General features: G+C 48.6%; 3 protein-coding genes across 5 annotated transcripts in view; 1 reads left to right on the top strand and 2 right to left on the bottom strand.

Annotated features, from left to right (window-relative positions):
• Nucleotides 1-380: 380 nt before the first annotated feature.
• LOC102787031 (uncharacterized) lies at nt 381-5,750 on the bottom strand. 3 transcript variants are annotated; one of them, XM_087831919.1, is made up of 5 exons: nt 3,714-5,005; nt 3,216-3,259; nt 2,224-2,391; nt 1,349-1,443; nt 381-965 (listed from the first exon to the last, which is right to left on the bottom strand). In XM_087831919.1, the coding sequence occupies exons 1-5, from the start codon at nt 3,730-3,732 to the stop codon at nt 728-730; spliced, it is 564 nt and encodes a 187-aa protein (XP_087688045.1). In that variant the 5' UTR covers nt 3,733-5,005; the 3' UTR covers nt 381-727. The 3 variants fall into 3 exon arrangements, with proteins under 3 accessions (XP_087688045.1, XP_006807055.2, XP_087688046.1); XM_006806992.2 differs by lacking the exon at nt 3,714-5,005 and adding an exon at nt 5,049-5,750 and having other exon boundaries at nt 382-965; XM_087831920.1 differs by having other exon boundaries at nt 383-965; nt 3,350-5,005.
• A 4,139-nt stretch (nt 5,751-9,889) lies between these two features.
• On the top strand, nt 9,890-11,714 carry LOC148097209 (corticoliberin-1-like). Its single transcript, XM_087831922.1, has 2 exons — nt 9,890-9,912; nt 11,279-11,714. The coding sequence occupies exon 2, from the start codon at nt 11,292-11,294 to the stop codon at nt 11,712-11,714; it is 423 nt and encodes a 140-aa protein (XP_087688048.1). The 5' UTR covers nt 9,890-9,912; nt 11,279-11,291.
• Nucleotides 11,715-11,987: 273 nt separating this feature from the next.
• The window catches only part of LOC102798990 (E3 ubiquitin-protein ligase TRIM63-like), a 15,284-nt gene continuing 8,244 nt past the window's right edge, over nt 11,988-19,027 (bottom strand). The window contains exons 4-9 of the mRNA XM_087831881.1: nt 16,704-16,799; nt 16,381-16,614; nt 15,677-15,699; nt 15,413-15,537; nt 12,313-12,578; nt 11,988-12,234 (exon numbers count right to left, since the gene is read on the bottom strand). Coding sequence (XP_087688007.1) covers nt 12,157-12,234; nt 12,313-12,578; nt 15,413-15,537; nt 15,677-15,699; nt 16,381-16,614; nt 16,704-16,799 — 822 coding nt within the window. The 3' untranslated portion in view covers nt 11,988-12,156. The remainder of the gene's footprint in view (nt 12,235-12,312; nt 12,579-15,412; nt 15,538-15,676; nt 15,700-16,380; nt 16,615-16,703; nt 16,800-19,027) is intronic.

Genomic DNA, 19,027 nt, shown 5'->3' with positions numbered 1-19,027 from the left:
TGATTTGATTGATTGATTGATTCTTTGTTTGTTTGACTGACTGTTTGTTTGTTTGATTGACTGACTGATTGACTGTTTGTTTGTTTGTTTGACTGACTGACTGACTGATTGTTTGATTGACTGACTGACTTGATTGATTGATGATTGATTGATTGTTTGATTGATTGAGGATTGATTGAGGATGATGGTGATCTTCACGTGTATTTTAACGGATTTTAACCTTTTAGACATTTTTAGTGCTGATTTTATGAACTGCTCCTTTAAACGTGTAAAACTTGATTTCTTGCTTGAAACATGAATGTTTTTAACACTTTGCTCTTTTAACCCTCACAATAGATTTATTGATTGTATTGATTGATATTGGAATGGATTTTAAATGCTTTTATTTATTTTTTAAACATCACATTTGTGAAGTGACACAAAAACAAAGTGACTGTACAGTTTTAATAAAGCGATGAAGCTGGACCGGTGTCCCGACCTTTTTCTGAAGCCTCAGCGAGCGTCTCTGACAGCGACGGTGGCTCCGCCCCGTCTGAGGGGTCCAGCTGAGGCTGACGTCGGGCGATCGGGGCTGACTGGGAGGTTTTCGACAGACAGGTGACTCGATCGGCCTCTGAAACTCGCTTCAGACTCGAGCAGATGAAGGAGGGCCTCCCAGCGACCTGGACCTGACCCCTGGGACTCCCGGGTCACGTGCAGAGGAGGAAGAGGAGGAGTGACCTCGGCTCTAGTCCGGCTGGAAGGCGGTGTTCACGGAACCGGTGTCGGGGGCAGGGTGGTGGATGTGGGTGAGATGCGGGCAGCTCTTCCTCCTGGATTTGGCCAGGACTCGGTGGAGGAGGCTCGGAGACCCCTGAGGAGCCGCGGAGGAGCCTCCCGTTCCTGCCGCCGCCACTGAGGGCCCATCGAGGCCGAGCGGGCGGCGGATGCTGTTCTTCCTGAGCAGCTTCGGGGTGCTGCGACCGCTGAAAGGAGAGAAAGTCATCAGGTCCACGTTTTACAGTGAAAACCGCCGACGCACATTCAGAGGGCTTTATTTTGGCCCTCGGCACACACAGCGAGTTTCCCCCAAAGTTCTCTCTGTGTTTGACGATCGTCCCGTCAACAATCCATAAAAATCTAACTGTATGTTTGGAACCGGAGAACCTCACGTCACAAGAAATCTACTCCAGAGAGACAAAAGGACAAATAAAAGCTTCACATTAGTGATGATCTGCATTTAAAAGCTGAACTTTGAAAGTAAACTGCATCCAATAAAAAACATTAAAACAATAAAGAGCCTCAGTGTTTGTCTCTGCTCAGTGTTTAAATAAAGTTTTGTTGCTGTAAAACCTGTTTTTGTAGTTACCTCGTGCAGCCACAGGGGGCGCCTGCGGTCAATACAACTGCTGGTACTGAGCCTCTCCTCAGCAGTGTGGGCGTGGCTATGGAAGACGCTCCACCCTGTGAAACACACACAGGATTACATCACTGCTGGCTGTGAGCCAATCAGCTGCTGAGTTTGTTTCAGGTTACAAACGAGAGGTTAAAACCAATGTTTGCTATTCAGGGTTAAAGTCATTTCAACACCTGAACACCTTTAAATCTGGTGAAGATGTGACACAGGTGAGCAGACAGGTGACCACAGGTGAGCAGATGGGTGGCAGCGCCCTAAATTCAGCTCAAAGGTGAGGTAGTATATCGTAACGCCTTCAATGAATTATTGGCAGTTTAAGAAGTTTTTTTAACGGTTAAAAGGTGTGCCTTCCTCATATCAACCCCATCTGCCACAGAGCTACAGGTAAGCTCCACCTGGACAGGTCACCTGTAACACCTTTACAAACCTCCACCTGTCAGCACAGAGGAAACCAGGAGAACTCACCTTCTTTATTCTGAACTAAATGACGTTTTTTGCATCAACAGATAAATGAATGTTGGAACTGCACAGGTATTTTTACAGGTGTACCTGGAGCGTCCACGAGCCTTTAATCCCTCAGAAGCCTGTTTAAAACTAATCTGTGGTTTCCATTACTGCTGCCAGGTACCAGAGTGGGATTACAGGTGAAAACAGGCCGGCCACGTCAAGGCTGCGTGTCGTGTCACAACGCTCACTTTAGTTTTTGCTCAAAGGTCGAACATGTTGCTGCCCTTCAGTCACTCTTAAATCAGAGGAAGGTCTTTTCAGGGACCTGCTTTTCAGAGTAAAGGACCTCATACTGGTTGAGGTCAGGTGAGCGCCGTTACCTGCAGCAGCTCCACACAGGCGGCGGGGAAGTAACCCTCCTCCCCGTTCTTCAGCCGCCCGAACCACCACGCCTCATCCTCCTTAAACAGAACCTGGACCAGGTCCCCCTGGTTCAGGTTCAGCTCCTTCGGCCAGCGGCCCCGGTACTGGATCCTCGCCACCGCCATCTGCCAGTTACAGTCAGAAGTGCTTATGACTATATCGCCCCCCAGAGGATCAAACCTGAACAGCACTTTATAAAAGACATTAAAGAAAGTTCATGAAAAGCTCAGAAATATTCAGAAAACAGGAGCCGTTCATTTAAACGTCATCATTCTGTTGGTGCATTCGGCTTTTCAAACCATAATATAATAATCAAATAATATAATATAATGATCAAAACATAGTTTAGAGGTTTCAAAAGCCCCAGTGATTTAATTTCTGATTTATTCATGTTTCAGAACATTAAAAACGTGTTAACATGTCAGCATTTTGTATTTCAAAAGGTGGTTTTATATCACAAAAACATAAATCCTGCAGATAATAAGTATAAATGCCCAATAAAAGAAGATGAGATGTGTTTAATTCTTGCTTTTTATAAATTTAAACTGACAAATTCTGCAAGTTTTAAAGTAGTTTAAATGTTAAAAATATCGTGCAGATGTCAAGTTTATATTAGTGAGAACGAAAGCGATGCTTTTATGAATGAATGTCACTCTGAGGACGCGTGTGTGCGCCTTTAATCGGCTCAGCAGGCTGTGAATACACAGAGGTCAGAGGTCGTGCTGATGTAACTCGGATTAGCCTCTCTGGTCCCGAGCCAGAGCCTGAACCCTGACATCAAGACAAACGGGTTATTAGCTGGACTAAACTGCTTACATGCCTTTCAAAATAAGATGTGTTTCTTAGTTTCAGATTTTCAGAATAAAGGTTTGATGATGTGTTCGGATGAAGGTTTTAAGAGTGTTGGAGCTGTAGAAATGTTTCCCACGTGACAGGTGTCGGGTCTTACCTTCTCTGCTCCCACATATCTCGTCCTTGTCCTCAACCTGCAGACTGACAAACACAGGAAGTCACATCAACCAATCAGCTCATCAGTACAGATCCCACAAAACCCCTGTGTGTGTGTGTTCCTGTTTTACTGACATTGTGGGTCGTATATTTGTGTGCACAGTGCTTCTGGGCACAAAAAGCTTTAGAGTTGGTAATGTTGGTGATTCGTGGTGTCAGCCTGACATACGAGAAGGTTCGTTTTCAGTTCAGAAAAGAAAAACATACATTTGATTCTTACAAACAAACATGAAAAGCGAGGAAACGTCTGCTTCCTGTGAGGAAGAAGAGACTGTGAGCTTTAGATAAGATCAGATCTGACACAGACTAAAGGAGACACACTGCAAGATGTCATCTGTGTGATTTAAGGAACAGCTGATTTTCTGCTGCCTCTCTTCCTCGCTGTTCTGTCCAAAGCGGCGAAGGTCCGATGTCATGTTTTTAACATCCACCAGGTTACCTGTTTCACACCTTTCCATGGATATCTGACCCTCTCCTCGTGTTCAGTCTTATAACTAAAGATGTGTCAGGTCGAGGGTCTCTGAAGCGAGCCTGATCGAAGCGTGTGGTTAAAACGCTGCTGAAGGCGTTCACCGGTCACCTGGTCGATGGTTGTCACTGAGCGTCCTCAAGCCGCTGTTACACCAGATTAGTTTGTATAAAGGTGTAAAGATGCATCACTTGCTGCTTTATTCCATTCAGCGGTCCGAGACGATCCTGGTCAGAGTCTGATCCCAGGAAACGCTGCGGCGTTGGAGACGCCGGGAAACAGGATCAGGCTGAAGTAGAGCAGGAAGTGAATGTTCAAGGATCAAACACACCTGAGACTCATCACAGGAAGTAGAGCGGTGATATCTAAGACCTTCACGGTTCACGAAAGAGCTGTTTAACTTTTCCTCACTGTGAAGATCAACTTCCTGTTGATCCGCTCGCAGCTGTCCTCAGACCTTCTGATTGGCTGACACCTGGCAGGACTTCACAACAGTGTAATCTTTATCACGCAGGGTTCACATGAACGGGTGTATTTGAACCCAAGACCGACCACGCTGTGAGCGGGTTAGCTCGCTCCACACGGAGCGATGATGAAGCTTCGGTTTCCTGAAGCAGACGACGGTGGTTTGATATCGCATCATCGAGGCCAAAGGTCGCCGTGTGTCGCTGTCACAGAGGACCTGAGCTGACGAGTCGCTCTTTGCTGAGTTTCTCCGTTTTTCTTCAGAAAAGCATCGAAAGATTTTCAGGTCTTTTCCTACAAACAGGTCATTTAAAGTTTTAATGGTGGAACTAAGAAACTTGATGTATTTTCTCCGAGTCTGATGTCAGCGGCGTGAGCTGTTCAACATCTGGCGCCCAGCGAGGCGATGTAGAGGGCTCAGCTGTGAGTGAGACTGTGGGGGTAAAACAGCGATGAAGAGCCCGCATCATCGTCACGCTCTGATGAAGACAGCGGAGAGTTCAGACGCTGGAGTCTGTCTGGAGATCGTGGCGTCCTCCGGACAGCGCTCGGCTCACAGCAGCTGATCCGTGTCTGCGGGTTCAGGAGACAGCGATCGTCACACTCCAGCTGCTGAACACCACCCACTGTAACATCTGGAGCTTCAGCAGCAAACGCACCAATCGTCAGGGTCGCTGCAGTCAGAGAAGCTTCGAACGCTGTGACGGGCGCGTCTGACCCGATCTGACGGTCAGATTCATGAGAAGTAAAGGGCGCCGCCCATCAGCACCTGAACTCGGCATGGACACAAAGCGAGGTGTTAAGGTGTGTCTGCTGAGAGGTGAAGTGTGCTGCACTCACCCTGGGGGGAGAAGACGGTGGTATAAACCTCGATCTGTTCGTTGCCGTGTCTGTAGATCTGCTGCATGGTGTCTGCTCACACACACACTGGCTGTGGGTTTAAATACCTGCAGCAGTAATCCTCACGCACGCACACACACACACACACACACGCACGCACACACACACGCACACACACACGCACACAGCTCAGCACATTTATAACAGGACACGATGACTCGGAGAAACTGGCGATCTGCTTCTCTGAAGGCTTACTCTGCTCACAGAATCAAATCCAGAGTGAGGCGGCGCTGCTACAGGAGGCGTGGCCTAAACGGAACAGGTAACAGAAGCAGCCTGCTTCCAGTCACCAATCGCTCTCTCTGCACTGACGAGGAAAACCACCTGACACCTGTGGGGCAGCCTTTAGCCAGGTGTCTCCCTTTGTCCCCTCCCCTGCCTGTTTGTCATTTTGAGTGGAACAAAACAGCAGCTTCATCTTACACCTGACAGGTGTGCCACGCAGGACGTCAGCTGATCGATGAACCCCAGAGAGGAGGGAGTCCGTACACTGATGATCAGACTTCAGTAGAGTCATTGCTGACATCTCTACAAAGACTTTACTGTGAAACAGGAAAATGTTGTATTTTGTTTCCTTCAAAGGCAAAAAAAGATGTTTACTTTATAATAAACGTGTTAGTTATCTTAGCTAAATTTTATTTTCACAAATGCAAATACAGTAACAAAAAGCCTGATTTTAACCATTACTATAATGATGTTTTATGTTGCATAAAATTGATTCGTGGGTCACAACAAAAAGGCTGTGAAAACTATTACTATTTGTAGTAATTACAAATTATTGAGTGTATGTAATTCTTTGTATTACAGCCCTGGCATATGTTCATTTTGTTCTGGTTGTGTACTAGTGATGTTCAATTCGTGAACGAATCGTTCAACACTCGAGAATCACTTTACTGACTCGTGAATCATGATTCACAAGCCCAACTGACTCACTGACTCATCCCTGTTGCTGTTAGCAGCAATGTCTCTAGCTTATAATTAAAACTGTGGAGAAAAACACAACATCCAGTATCTTAACAAAAACATTTCTGCTCTGAACTGGAAGAAAAAACCCTGAGTAGAAGCTCACATCAAGACAATAGCTCCTCTGTTCACAGTAGCATCGCTCTGCTAACATGCTAACAGCTAACATGCTAACAGCACATTTGAGCTACTCAGCCCCTCCCTCCTGGCTCACAGCTTCTTCTTCTTGGTTGGTAACCAATGTTAAGGCACATTACCGCCCCCTGGCTCACAGCTCAGTGGACATTTAGATGAGAAAATATATATTTGACACATTTAAGGAAAATACTAATAAAATACAAATAAACAAAATAAATGTTTATTAAGAAATTTTGATAGGAAATTGCTTAATTTTAGAAATGTTTTTGCTCTTTTTTGCTCTATAAAATAGTTGTTTTCTTTTAGAGTCACTCATCTTAGCAGTAGGATTTACATGAAAAGAGAAACAAATTAAGTTTGAGTGAAAATGTAAATGTTTTGCGCTCTCTGGTCAACTGACTCAGTGAATCAAATGACTCAAAAAAAAACTCATTAAAACTCGATTCAGTAAAAAGAATCAAATTTACCATCACTATTGTATACATGTTCTGTGTACTGTTTCTTAATAAAGTTTAATAATTAAAAAAAAAAACGTCAGCTGCACCCTCCTGAGGCCGCATTTGAAGGCCGATTATGTCACAGCGACGCACCGAAGGCTGTCCCAATTCGTCGACTCCTTCAAATGCAGCCGACAAATGCGTCCTTCATTTTCACACAGCTGAATAAACGTCAAACAGAAAACTGATTAAACTGAAGTGTGAGACGGTCGAGAGTTTCCTCCAGTGTCCTGTTATATTTTAGATAGCAAGGAGCAGACGGCGAGTTTATTAAACTCCACCGACACAGCGGTGACGCAAATCTGAAGGCTAGACCGTCACATTTCACAGCCTCGCACTTCCGTCCTTCTCGGTCTTCGAAGGACCCGGCCCACGTAGACCGCGAAGGCCGGGTCCTCCAAAGGATGCGGCCGACGTTTTATATCCATGGAAACATGAAAGCTTTCTGTCCCACGGCCTGACGGAGGAGGCGTGGCATCAGATCAGAGAGATGATCAGGTGTTCAGGTGTTCAGGTGTGTTCTGTGAGAGTCTCTACCAGAGTCACACAGATGAGCTCAGGTGTGCTCTGTGAGGCGTTCAGGGTCAGTCCGTCTAAACACGGCACATCAGATTTATATAGCAACTGTTCCTGGATCAGATTAAAGGGGATTAAAAAGGCGGCACAGAGGCTCTTCTGAGAAACACACACACACACACACGTTTTCCTATCTTAGTGGGGACATTCTGTTCCAAGAGAGTACGAATTTTGACCCGGTTTTTCTTGCTTTCAGCTGATCAGTCGGTCATGTCAGTCACACATGTGCTTACACAAGGACCTTTTCACCGGCTCTGTGGACTCAGGGAAGCAGTGTTGGACACGACACTCTTCACTGCTCGGGACAGTTACAAAGCCTGAGCGATACATGTTTTATTAAACGTTTTAAGATAACACAACAAACTCGTTTAGAGGATATAAAGTCAGAGAGACATGTGCTTTGAACAACAAGCAGGCGCATCAACGGCCAGCGCAGCTTCACTCTTAGTCTGTGGTAACTCGCAGCGATGGTCAGCCCTGACTTTGTGTTAACGTAACACTAAGGTAATAAAGGTATTTCTGGTGTAAACAACGTTATCCTTTCAGCAGCCACCGAAGGTTCAATAACCGAGCTACAGACATCCTGCAGCTTCAAACTGTATGACTAAGCTAAGTAAAGTGCCCCTCCCACAGCCAAACCCATCTGCTCTCTGATTGGACATTGTCATGTGATTGACATGACATTGACCAATCAGCTGAACTGATTCAAAATCCGTCCTCGTAAGTTGAGAGTCGCACACAGCCAGGCAACCAGAGCAGCTTCTGCTTTCTCTCTGTAAGCAGACCTTAACTAAATAATGTGTAACGTGTCTGAATACTTTTACAAACACACAAATTCTCCTCTATAGATGCACAAACATGACTTTTTTTACAAAACTCACAACCACGCAGTCTGATTGACAGGTTCAGAGCGTGGATGAGGACAGTTTGAGCCTGTCTGCCATGTCGGTGCAGGACGACGCAGTGAAAAGGCACAAAAACACAAAAAGGTGCACAGAAGTTGGGCTGCTGCATACATGCGTGTGCGCTGAACATGTGCTGGTCATGCTGGTAAAACCCTCAGCTGCTCATCCTCCACAGCTGCTGATGGTCCACACAGAACAGCCTGCTCATCACCTGAAGCTCTCCGACCTCTCACCTCACTCAGGTCCTTGAACGTCGGTTTGGTGGTACCCCCTCCTCCTGAATGTCCTCTCCTACAAACTGGTCCCTGCTGGTGTTCACGCTGAGCCCAGCAGCTCTGCAGACGGCTGTGCAGAGCTGTGAGCAGAGGTAACCTGTAACCTGTTTTTCTCCCAGGAGCAGAAACACTTCCTCTCTCTGAGGTCAGGCTCAGAGGCCGTGGCAGAGCTGCACAGCTCAGCTTCACGGAGTTTGTAGACACGTTAAAGTTAATGACAAAAACGTGTTTCTGTTAGCTCCTCAACTCTTCCTAGCCCTGTGCGATTTTTGTCTCATTGAATCGCTGCACAGGGGTGTGGTCTCCGCGTCTGCTCCTGGTCAGACAGAAACACAGCGACTGCACCATCCTGCTCATGTAAACACTTTGTTTTTGAAATGAAGATGCAGATGAAAGATTTTCCCCGCTGTAGTCTGTGAAAGGTCAGAGGTCACTGCAGCAGGACAGAAAGGTGAGGAGGCAGAGATATAAACACTGGGACGGACTTCCTGTTGGTAAACCTGACGGTGAGGAGACACATCGACCTTTAAACAAACAGAAGCAGGGCTTCATTCTGTCTTTACTTTGGAGTCACACGTTTACTTGAGAATCCATTGAAGCAAAACCGGAACGACACCTGCAGAGAGTCCAGGTCCTGCAGGTGGCGAGGCCGCGCTGCTCGTCATACAGTAAGTGGATCCTGACAGAGAGCGTGGGCGCCGACCTGCTGGGAGTCCCAGAGGAAACGGTGAGCAGGAGCTCTGGAGGAAAGGAGCGAGGAGACGATGGCGCCTCTGTTTGAGTCGTTTGTGGTTCATTCTCACTGGGCATAACTGTGTGACCTCATCACTAATGGTAGCGGACACGGCGCCGCTCCGATGTCCACCTCGCTGAGCTTCCTCCTGCTGCAGCACAAATATCAAAGCTCTGAATTCGTCCCAACTGTCAGAGCGTTTTCAGACCTTGCAGCAGATGAAGGTCACACGCCGAGTCCACAGCCGGGCTGAGAAAGGTCACGTTGTCCTCACGCTCGCCGCCTCCACCGCCAAGGCCGCCCAGCCGACAGGAAGTGATCGGCTGTCACAGTCAGAGAGAAACAAAACCGTGTTTCATGTTCATTCCTCCTGAATTCTTCTCGCCACAGCTGTTGGAACGCCACCGCCCTCCGTCTGGATCGCTTCCTGTCAGGACGTGGAAATATTTCTCTTTACAAATGCAGCGAATCGATCAGCTGATCACTGAAGCTACGAATCCTTCCAGCTGTTTGGCTTCATGCTGACTGAAGAAGAGGAGGACGATGAAGGTCACCTCTGTCCTCACCAGGAAACTGGAACCACAGACAAAGTAGCATCATCATCAGCGTCATCACTGAGCGCGTGCAAAGCCCCTCCCCCCGCTCTCTGATATAAAGCAGAAACAGCTCGAGTGTGTTTGACTGAAGAGACGCCGCAGAGACGCAAACGCACGTCAGGTAAGAAGATCCATCGTCACGCCACAGACGCAGGAAACCCAAGTCTTTCCTCCGATAATTGGAATTCTTATTTCTGTGCTTTGTCCTCGACTTCCTGTCCGAGTGACCGCGGTTTGTGATCCGTCTGCAGACCTCTTCGTTTCCAGCCTCGTGCGTGCACGCCTCTGTCTTTATTCACCGCCTCTGTCTTTATTCACCTGTGACCGCTAAGGCCCGCAGACTGCAGACGGACAGGCGAAGCTCGGAGACCTCGGTCGGCGTGGAGTCTGCTTCCTGTTGTCCTTTCAGTCTAGCAGCACTGAGATTCGGCTTCGTGTTTATCAGAGGTTCAAGGCTGGACTTTCCACGGTTAGAGTCGTGTGTCTGTGAAGGTTCTCGGTCCTCCAGGTCATCGTCGTCTACGGAGCTTGCAAAGAAAAGCGTCTGGACTTCTTTGAGTTGCTTGAAGACGATTCACCTCGAGAAGCTTCTTCAGTTCTAAGGTCAAGTGGTGGAGAGTCCCAGATTTAAGTCTGGTAACGCCCACTCACATCCTGGGCCATCTGACCTCAGGGAATCACATGAGGGTGGGGCCAGGTTTCACAATGAGCTCACCTGAAACCCTGATTGTGACCCACACCTGCTTTCATGCTTAAATAATTTAAAGAAGTCCAGACGCTTTTCTTTCCGAGCTCCTTAGACCTCGGTCGTGGCTCAGGGTCAGACCTCGGCACAGTGAAACAAACATCCTGCAGTTCAACTGTGTGTGTTTGAGGAACACCGGCTGAGGGTCTGCCTGATGTCCAGATATCCAGTTAGCATCCACGACAGGTTAGAGCAGAGCAACTCCAGGCCTCGAGGGCCGGCGTCCTGCAGGTTTGAGATCTCACCTTGGGTCAACACACCTGAATCACATGATCAGTTCGTTACCAGGCCTCTGGAGAACTTCAGGACATGTTGAGGAGCTCATTTAGTATTTAAATCAGCTGTGTTGGTTCAAGGACACGTCTAAAACCTGCAGGGACACTCGAGGCCTGGAGTTGCCCACCCTGGGTTAGATTCAGTTCAACAGAACAGCTGTACTGAAGCCACGCCCTAACCTGGCCCCAGGTGTGTCTGTGACCTGGTGGCTGTTACCAGGAAGCGTCTTCCGTTCGCGTGACGCCGGCTCACGGTCACAGGCGAGCTTTTAGGTTGTTTGGTTCACTTCCTTCATCCTGGGAACTGAGAAAAGACGGTCAGCTAACACTCGTGCCGTAACAGCAGACGCCCGCTCACATCTTTGTGTACTCAGGTCGTTTTCAGGGCGTCCGCCTCGCCACGGTGTCGCTGATGCGGTCGGTTGCAGGTGTGTGAATGAGCGTGCTCTCTCCTCTTCCTCCTGCAGACTGCCCTCTGAGATGAAGCTGAATGTGTTGCTGTGGCTCGCGGCTCTGCTCGGCGCTGTCCTCCCTCGCTCTGCTGACGCCCAGCCGGCCGCCGCTCCTGCTGACCGCCGCCTCTTTCCCCGACCGCTGCTCCTCCACCTGGGGCAAGAGCTCTCCCTCAGGATGGGTGGAGGAAGCGCTGCTCCCGAGCTCCTCTCCTCCTCTTCCTCAGCGGTGAAATGGGCTCTGCTGCAGCTCACACAGCGCCTCTTACAGGCCCGGGCGGAGCAGCCGGACGAGGACGCCGGGGAGAAGGGGAAGAGGTCCGACGAGCCTCCCATCTCTCTGGACCTGACCTTCCACCTGCTCAGGGAGGTGCTGGAGATGGCCCGGGCGGAGCAGATTGCGCAGCAGGCCGACAGCAACCGCGTGATCATGGATACCTTCGGAAAGTGAAGAAGACTTCGCACTTCCAGCAACTGTTCGTCCTGAAATGTTGGCGTGCGACACTCCAGCTGGTGGTTACTGACAGCTGATGTTTTAACTTCATGAATAAAATCGTTGTTGTTTGAACAGCTTGTTTTTGAAAACTGACATTTTACCTGCTCAATAAAAAGACAAACCAGCCCCCCCCCCCCGTTTCCTGTCTCAGCTGATCGCCGTCTGTGAAGCTAAACGATTGGTTTGGAGGTTGGTGTCAGCTGATCCCAGGCAGGAGCAAAATAAAGGTCAATAATAAAAAAATCATTTATTTCACAATTAAAGAGAAAAAAGATTCCAGACTTTAAAACACAGAATTAAACGTCTTGAAACTACAAAGCAGCGCGTTCAGAAACGTCTTCTCAAACGTTTATCGTATTTGCTGCGTGATGAAGATGAAGAGGAAGAGGTCCAGGTCCTACTTCTGGTTGAGCCAGCTGAAGGAGAACACGTGCTTGGGTCCGTCTTTGTCCTCCGCCTCGCTCTGCAAATCAGACTGGATAAGGAGAAGGTTGAGACAGGTCACCTCGCCTACGAGTGTGCTTACATTTCAGAACTGAAGGCAATATCATACCTGGGGGGCGGGGCTAGCAGTTGGGAATGGCAGAGGAGGCGGGGTCTGGTTTGATGTCGAAGGGGAGGCACTCTTAGTTTGCGATGATGTAGGGGGCGTGGTCTCTGGGGCTTTCGGAGGGGGTGGAGCTGAGAGACCAGGTGACAGAGGAGGCTGCCGATTGGCCGGCAGTCCTGCAGACGCAGCTTGCTGCGACTCTGCAGGACTGCCGGCCGTCTGAACTTTGACCTCCCCCTCATCTTCATCATCATCTTCGTCTTCATCAACTGAGAAACACAGTGTTAACAATTAGCATGTAGCACACATGTCATACAGCAGGTTAGCATGCACCATCTGTGCTGTGTGTGCTCGGCTTAGACCAGGGGTCTGCAGCCTTTAACACCAAAGAGACACTTGGACCCGGTTTCCACACAAAAGAAAACTCTGGGAGCCGCAAATACTTTGTGAAATCTAAAATGAAGATAACACTGTAAATATTGTTTTTACCTTTATGCTTTGTGTGAACAACTAAAGTAAGTAAAGTTTATGTATTAAGCGCTTTTCACAGACAGGCAGTCAGAAAGCGCTGTACACAAATATTAAAATAAACAATACAATCAACAGACATTATACACAATGTAAAAGATCAAATGTAAATAATGTGAAGAATATAAAATACGTAGATCAACAAAAGGCTTGTTTGAACAGAAAAGTTTTAACTGCTTTTTAAAAGAATCCACAGAACAACTAAGCTGTGTTGCTTAAATCCATGAAGTGCTACAGAGAAAATTACATTTTATTTATGTAATTAACACATTTTGAACTCTTAAAGAAATATAACCAAAGGAAAGCTGAACTAAAATGATCCAGCAAACAAAAACTGCTGTGAGCCGCCCTCATATCTCCTTTGTGCTTTTGGAGCCTTGACCTGGCTTTTAAAAAGTAATTGGAAAAAAAGCTCTATGCTGCTAAAAAATGAAAAATAGATATTTGAAAAATTCTGCCTAAATATGTATTTTACCTGGTTAATGTGTGTGGGGGGCGTGGTCTGCAGCGCCGCTTGGAGGCGGACGCACCTGAGCGGCACCCGCAACCACGCCTCGCCGCCTTAACGTCTGCGCTCTCTCTGCTGTTGTGTTGGTGTGTGTCGGGCTGTGAGCTGAAAAGCTACAGCCGGCTGTGTGCGTACAGCAACCGTGTGTGAAAAGTGGTCAATAAAGAGATGCTGAAAAGCGTGTTCATGCAAACATCGTCGGTCTGCTGTGATATGTTTACAATAAGACTTCTGCTCCTGAACCTCTGCGCACAGCGTCTGCAAATCGGGGCTTTCATCTTTACAGGACTGTAAGCTGTCGTCTGTGAGGCGTGAGCGGTGTTTGTTTTAACATAGTTCACGGTGGAGCTGCCGACATAATGTGGATCCAAAGATCCATAATTGGGGTCGAAAGTCTCGATAAATGCACTGCGTTTCGGCGGGTACACCGGCTTCCGCGAGTGTGATGCTTATTTTGAGCGGTGAAAAAATAATAAGATATAATTTTATTTTTATATTTCAAAATCACAATAATCTTCCAATTTAGAACTGCAAGGTAAAAAAGAACTAAACACAAATAAAATACACTTCAGCTAAATACTTCTCATTTATTTTCCCAAACCACCCGGAGCCGCAAAATAAAGACTAAAGAGCCGCATGCAGCTCCGGAGCTGCAGGTTGCCGACTCCTGGCTTAGCACGTTAGCTAATCCAAGCAAACACTGTCTGCTCCAGTCTGAGAAATTAGCCGTGTTTAATGTAAATATTAACAATATGCTAGCAACAATGGCATTCTCTTACGCGATAGACGTGACCAAAAAGCGCCAGACCCCCTAGCTGGTCGCGTGCACATTCGCACCTCGACGTGCGTCCAACGCAAACTGGTCGTGCTTCAAAATATGCAATTTTTACGCGCGTGAAGCGGAAATGTGGGAGGAAGTAGGGCCAGATGGTATGTTTGCAAGATGGCAGCTGTCGAGAGAGAGTCTCCCTTCTCTATTTACTGTGGAGAGCAGAGCAGCGGCCCATCAGGTCCTCCAGAAGCGTGAGCAGTTTGCTGAGTTTCACCATTTGCTCCAGGAGCTGCGTCTGGATGACGGCCGCTTTCAGCAGTACCACCGTCTTTCCCTCGCCCAGTTTGAGGACCTGTGGCTGTGGCTACAATGTAGCTGCCATCACCAGTGTGTGAATGTGTGGATGACTGAATGTGTAAAGCGCTTTGGGGTCCTTAGGGACTAGAAAAAGCGCTTTACAAATACAGGCCATTTTAATACGGTAGTCCTTTATTGATACTGTGCTAATATGTGCTAATTTGAAGTCCCAGCGACTTCCCCACAACGGCTCTGAGCCACCCACAAAACTCTAAAGAGCGTTCCTGTCTTTTTAAAATTTTCTTGATAAATGGAGCTCAAAATAAACTAACCTCTCTTTATTCTCTTAAACAATTGGTCTTCACTATGTTCCTATAGTAGTTTGTATTTTCATTAGTATAACATGAGATAAATCCTACATGTGTCAAGTTGTGTGCCAATATTTGCTGTGTAGTAGAACTGAGACATTAGTCATTACAAAGATTTATTTGACATAATATTAAAGTTCTCAGTAGAGAAAGCAGCTGGTGTCGTACAGCTCCGGGTGGTTGGCTACAGCGTAGCCATATTGATAAATGGCTTTGGCTGGATCTGCCCCTTTAAACTAGGTCAGAGCATCACGTCACCAGGCTCCTGATTGGTTGTCGCGGCGCGACTTGACGCTGGAGTTCAGATTTTTCCAACTCGAGTGGTAGACACGATTATCGCGAATGCACAAAATGCAACACACAAACTGCAGCGCATATTTTACTTCTGCTTCAAACTTACTTCTGCATGTTTTCCCGACGCAAATCTGCTTCTGAAGTTTCGCGGGATCTCCAGTCGCGCTTCATCGCACTCCTCCATTGACTTTACATGTAAACCTGACGCTCTGGTCGCGTCTATCGCGCTCGGTGTGTACGCACCGTTATTGATAGTGATACAGTTTTACTGAAGACTAAAACGGCGTTACTAAAACATGAAGTTATCTGTGATTGGTAAGTGAAGACGCTGTTTACGCTTGATGAAGTCGATGTCGCTCAGCGCTCTCCTCTGATGCTCAAAGTTCGCCGTGAAGTGATCCATGTTCTCGTAGCCGTGCTGGACCTTATCGAGGTGAGACGTGTCGGAGCCCTCCATGATCCTGATGGCACAAAACGGACATCAGTAACAACAAGGAAGAGCAAACAAAAATATTTATTAAAACAACCATGAGAAACAGACAACAAACGAGATACAGAAACAAAGCAAGCACAAAGATTCAACAAACAGAGGAAGCTCACTTCTGCAGCAGAGGTTTGGCCATCTGTAAACGAGAAACGAAGGCACACTTTAATAATCATTAACAAGTGTTACTGCTGAAGCTCCATGCTAACAGCATATGCTAACAGCATATGCTAACACCCTATGCTAACAGCATATGCTAACACCCTATGCTATCACCCTATGCTAACAGCATATGCTAACACCCTATGCTAACAGCATATGCTAACACCCTATGCTATCACCCTATGCTAACAGCATATGCTAACAGCATATGCTAACAGCATATGCTATCACCCTATGCTAACAACATATGCTAACACATTGAGGCATCCTAAAATGTTTGTGTAGGAGAACATAATGACATGAAGCTTATGTGAAAGTTCAATAAGGAGGATCTGTAATCACCCTTCTGCCTTCACTACCTCGCCCACGCTGTCAGTCTCAATGCTGACATCATCACTGTTGTCCAATCTTCTTCTCGCTCGCCTTCTTTGAGCCAACCAGTGTGGAGACTCCGGGATTCAAAGCCCAACAACAAATAACCCCATTTCTCCATAAGCCACGCCCAGGTCTTCCAGTGATCTCTCCTTATTGAACTACCATAAACTACATCAATGAACAATGAACTTGTGTACATGCGTGTTTAAAGATGGCAGCCTGATGCTAAGGTTTTAGCCGCTAACATAAAGTGCTGCACAGGACGTGGTGCGTTCAGGTTCACCTGCAGAAACAGGGCCATCTCAGACTTATCCATGGTCTGGATGGCAGTTTCAAGCAGCTTGGCGGTGCCGTCCACGTGCTCGGTGTACTTCCTCCTCAGGCCTCGGATGTAGTCCAGCTTCTCCTCCTGCTCGGCGTTGATCTTCACCGTCATCTCGCTCTTCTTCTCTTCTAGTAGAGCGAACAGGTGATCGAATGTCTCGCACACCTTCGACTTCTGTCGCCGACCGTTCTCCTGCCAACACAGTGAGGCCATCGCGGTGAGTGGTTTGTGGGCGGAGCCAATCATCTTAAAGGTGCGAAAACACCTGAAGGTGAACTCACGTCGACGGCTCTGCAGGTTTCCTCCAGCTGACTGACGATCGCCTGAATCCTCTCGTTGTTCCCGACCAGCATGGACACACAGTCAGCCAGCTCGACCTGCACGCACACACACACGCACACACACACAGGCACACACACGCACACACACACACGCACACACACACAGGCACACACACGCGCACACACACACGTGCACACACACACACACACACGTGCACACACACAGGCACACACACGCGCACACACACACGTGCACACACACATGTGCTGTCAGATGATTCTATGACTATGAGAAAAGGACGAGCTCACATCACTGCTCTGGTTTCATCTCAAAAACCCCCACAAATCTGAGCGTTTCTTCACCTCCTCCTCACGTCCTCACCTCCTCCTCACCTCTGTCCTCACCTCCTCCTCGCCTCCTCCTCACATCCTCCTCACCTCCTCTTCATTTCCTCCTCACCCCTGTCCTCACGTTCTCCTCACCTCCCCCTCCTCACGTCCTCCTCACCTCCTCTTCACCCCTGTCCTCACCTCTGTCCTCACATCCTCACCTCCATCCTCACCTTTGTCCTCACCTCTGTCCTCACCTTTGTCCTCACCTCTGTCCTCACATCCTCCTCACCTCCATCGTCACCTCCTCCTCACCTCTGTCCTCACCTCCATCCTCACCTCTGTCCTCACCTCTGTCCTCACATCCTCCTCACCTCCATCCTCACCTCCATCCTCACCTCTGTCCTCACCTCTGTCCTCACCTCCATCCTCACCTCTGTCCTCACCTCTGTCCTCACCTCCATCCTCACCTCCATCCTCACCTTTGTCCTCACCTTTGTCCTCACCTCTGTCCTCACATCCATCCTCACCTTTGTCCTCACCTCTGTCCTCACCTCTGTTCTCACCTCTGTCCTCACCTCCATCCTCACCTTTGTCCTCACCTCCATCCTCACCTTTGTCCTCACCTCTGTCCTCACCTCCATCCTCACATCCTCCTCACCTCCTCCTAACCTCCGTCCTCACCTCTGTCCTCACCTCCGTCCTCACCTCTGTCCTCACCTCTGTCCTCACCTCTGTCCTCACATCCTCCTCACCTCCATCCTCACCTCCTCCTCACCTCTGTCCTCACCTCCATCCTCACCCTTGTCCACACCTCTATCCTCACCTCTCTCCTCACCTCTGTCCTCACCTCCATCCTCACCTCCATCCTCACCTCCATCCTCACCTCTGTCCTCACCTCTGTCCTCACCTCCTCCTCACTCACATGTTCTCATCTTTGACCTCACCTTTGACCTCACCTCTGTCCTCACCTCCATCCTCACCTCCATCCTCACCTCTGTCCTCACCTCCTCCTCACTCACACGTTCTCATCTTTGACCTCACCTCTGTCCTCACCTCCATCCTCACATCCTCCTCACCTCCTCCTAACCTCCATCCTCACCTCTGTCCTCACCTCCGTCCTCACCTTTGTCCTCACCTCTGTCCTGACCTCTGTCCTCACCTCCGTCCTCACCTCCGTCCTCACCTCTGTCCTCACCTTTGTCCTCACCTCTGTCCTCACCTCCGTCCTCACCTCTGTCCTCACCTCCGTCCTCACCTCCGTCCTCACCTCCGTCCTCACCTTTGTCCTCACCTCTGTCCTCACCTCTGTCCTCACCTCCGTCCTCACCTCTGTCCTCACCTCCATCCTCACCTCTGTCCTCACCTCCATCCTCACCTCCATCCTCACCTCCATCCTCACCTCTGTCCTCACCTCCTCCTCACTCACACGTTCTCATCTTTGACCTCACCTTTGTCCTCACCTCTGTCCTCACCTCCATCCTCACATCCTCCTCACCTCCTCCTAACCTCCGTCCTCACCTCTGTCCTCACCTCCGTCCTCACCTCTGTCCTCACCTCTGTCCTCACCTCTGTCCTCACATCCTCCTCACCTCCATCCTCACCTCCTCCTCACCTCTGTCCTCACCTCCATCCTCACCTTTGTCCTCACCTCCATCCTCACCTTTGTCCTCACCTCTGTCCTCACCTCCATCCTCACATCCTCCTCACCTCCTCCTAACCTCCATCCTCACCTCTGTCCTCACCTCCATCCTCACATCCTCCTCACCTCCATCCTCACCTCTGTCCTCACCTCCATCCTCACCTCTGTCCTCACCTCCTCCTCGCCTCCTCCTCACGTCCTCACCTCCTCACCTCCATGCTCACCTCCTCCTCACCTCCGTCCTCACCTTTGTCCTCACCTCTGTCCTCACATCCTCCTCACCTCCATCCTCACCTCCTCCTCACCTCTGTCCTCACCTCCGTCCTCACCTCTGTCCTCACCTCTGTCCTCA

Source organism: Neolamprologus brichardi, chromosome 18, assembly GCF_056152115.1.
Source record: "Neolamprologus brichardi isolate AB-2024 chromosome 18, ASM5615211v1, whole genome shotgun sequence".
In the NCBI taxonomy this organism is placed as follows: Eukaryota; Metazoa; Chordata; class Actinopteri; order Cichliformes; family Cichlidae; genus Neolamprologus; species Neolamprologus brichardi.
This window is presented reverse-complemented; position numbering and strand designations above follow the sequence as displayed.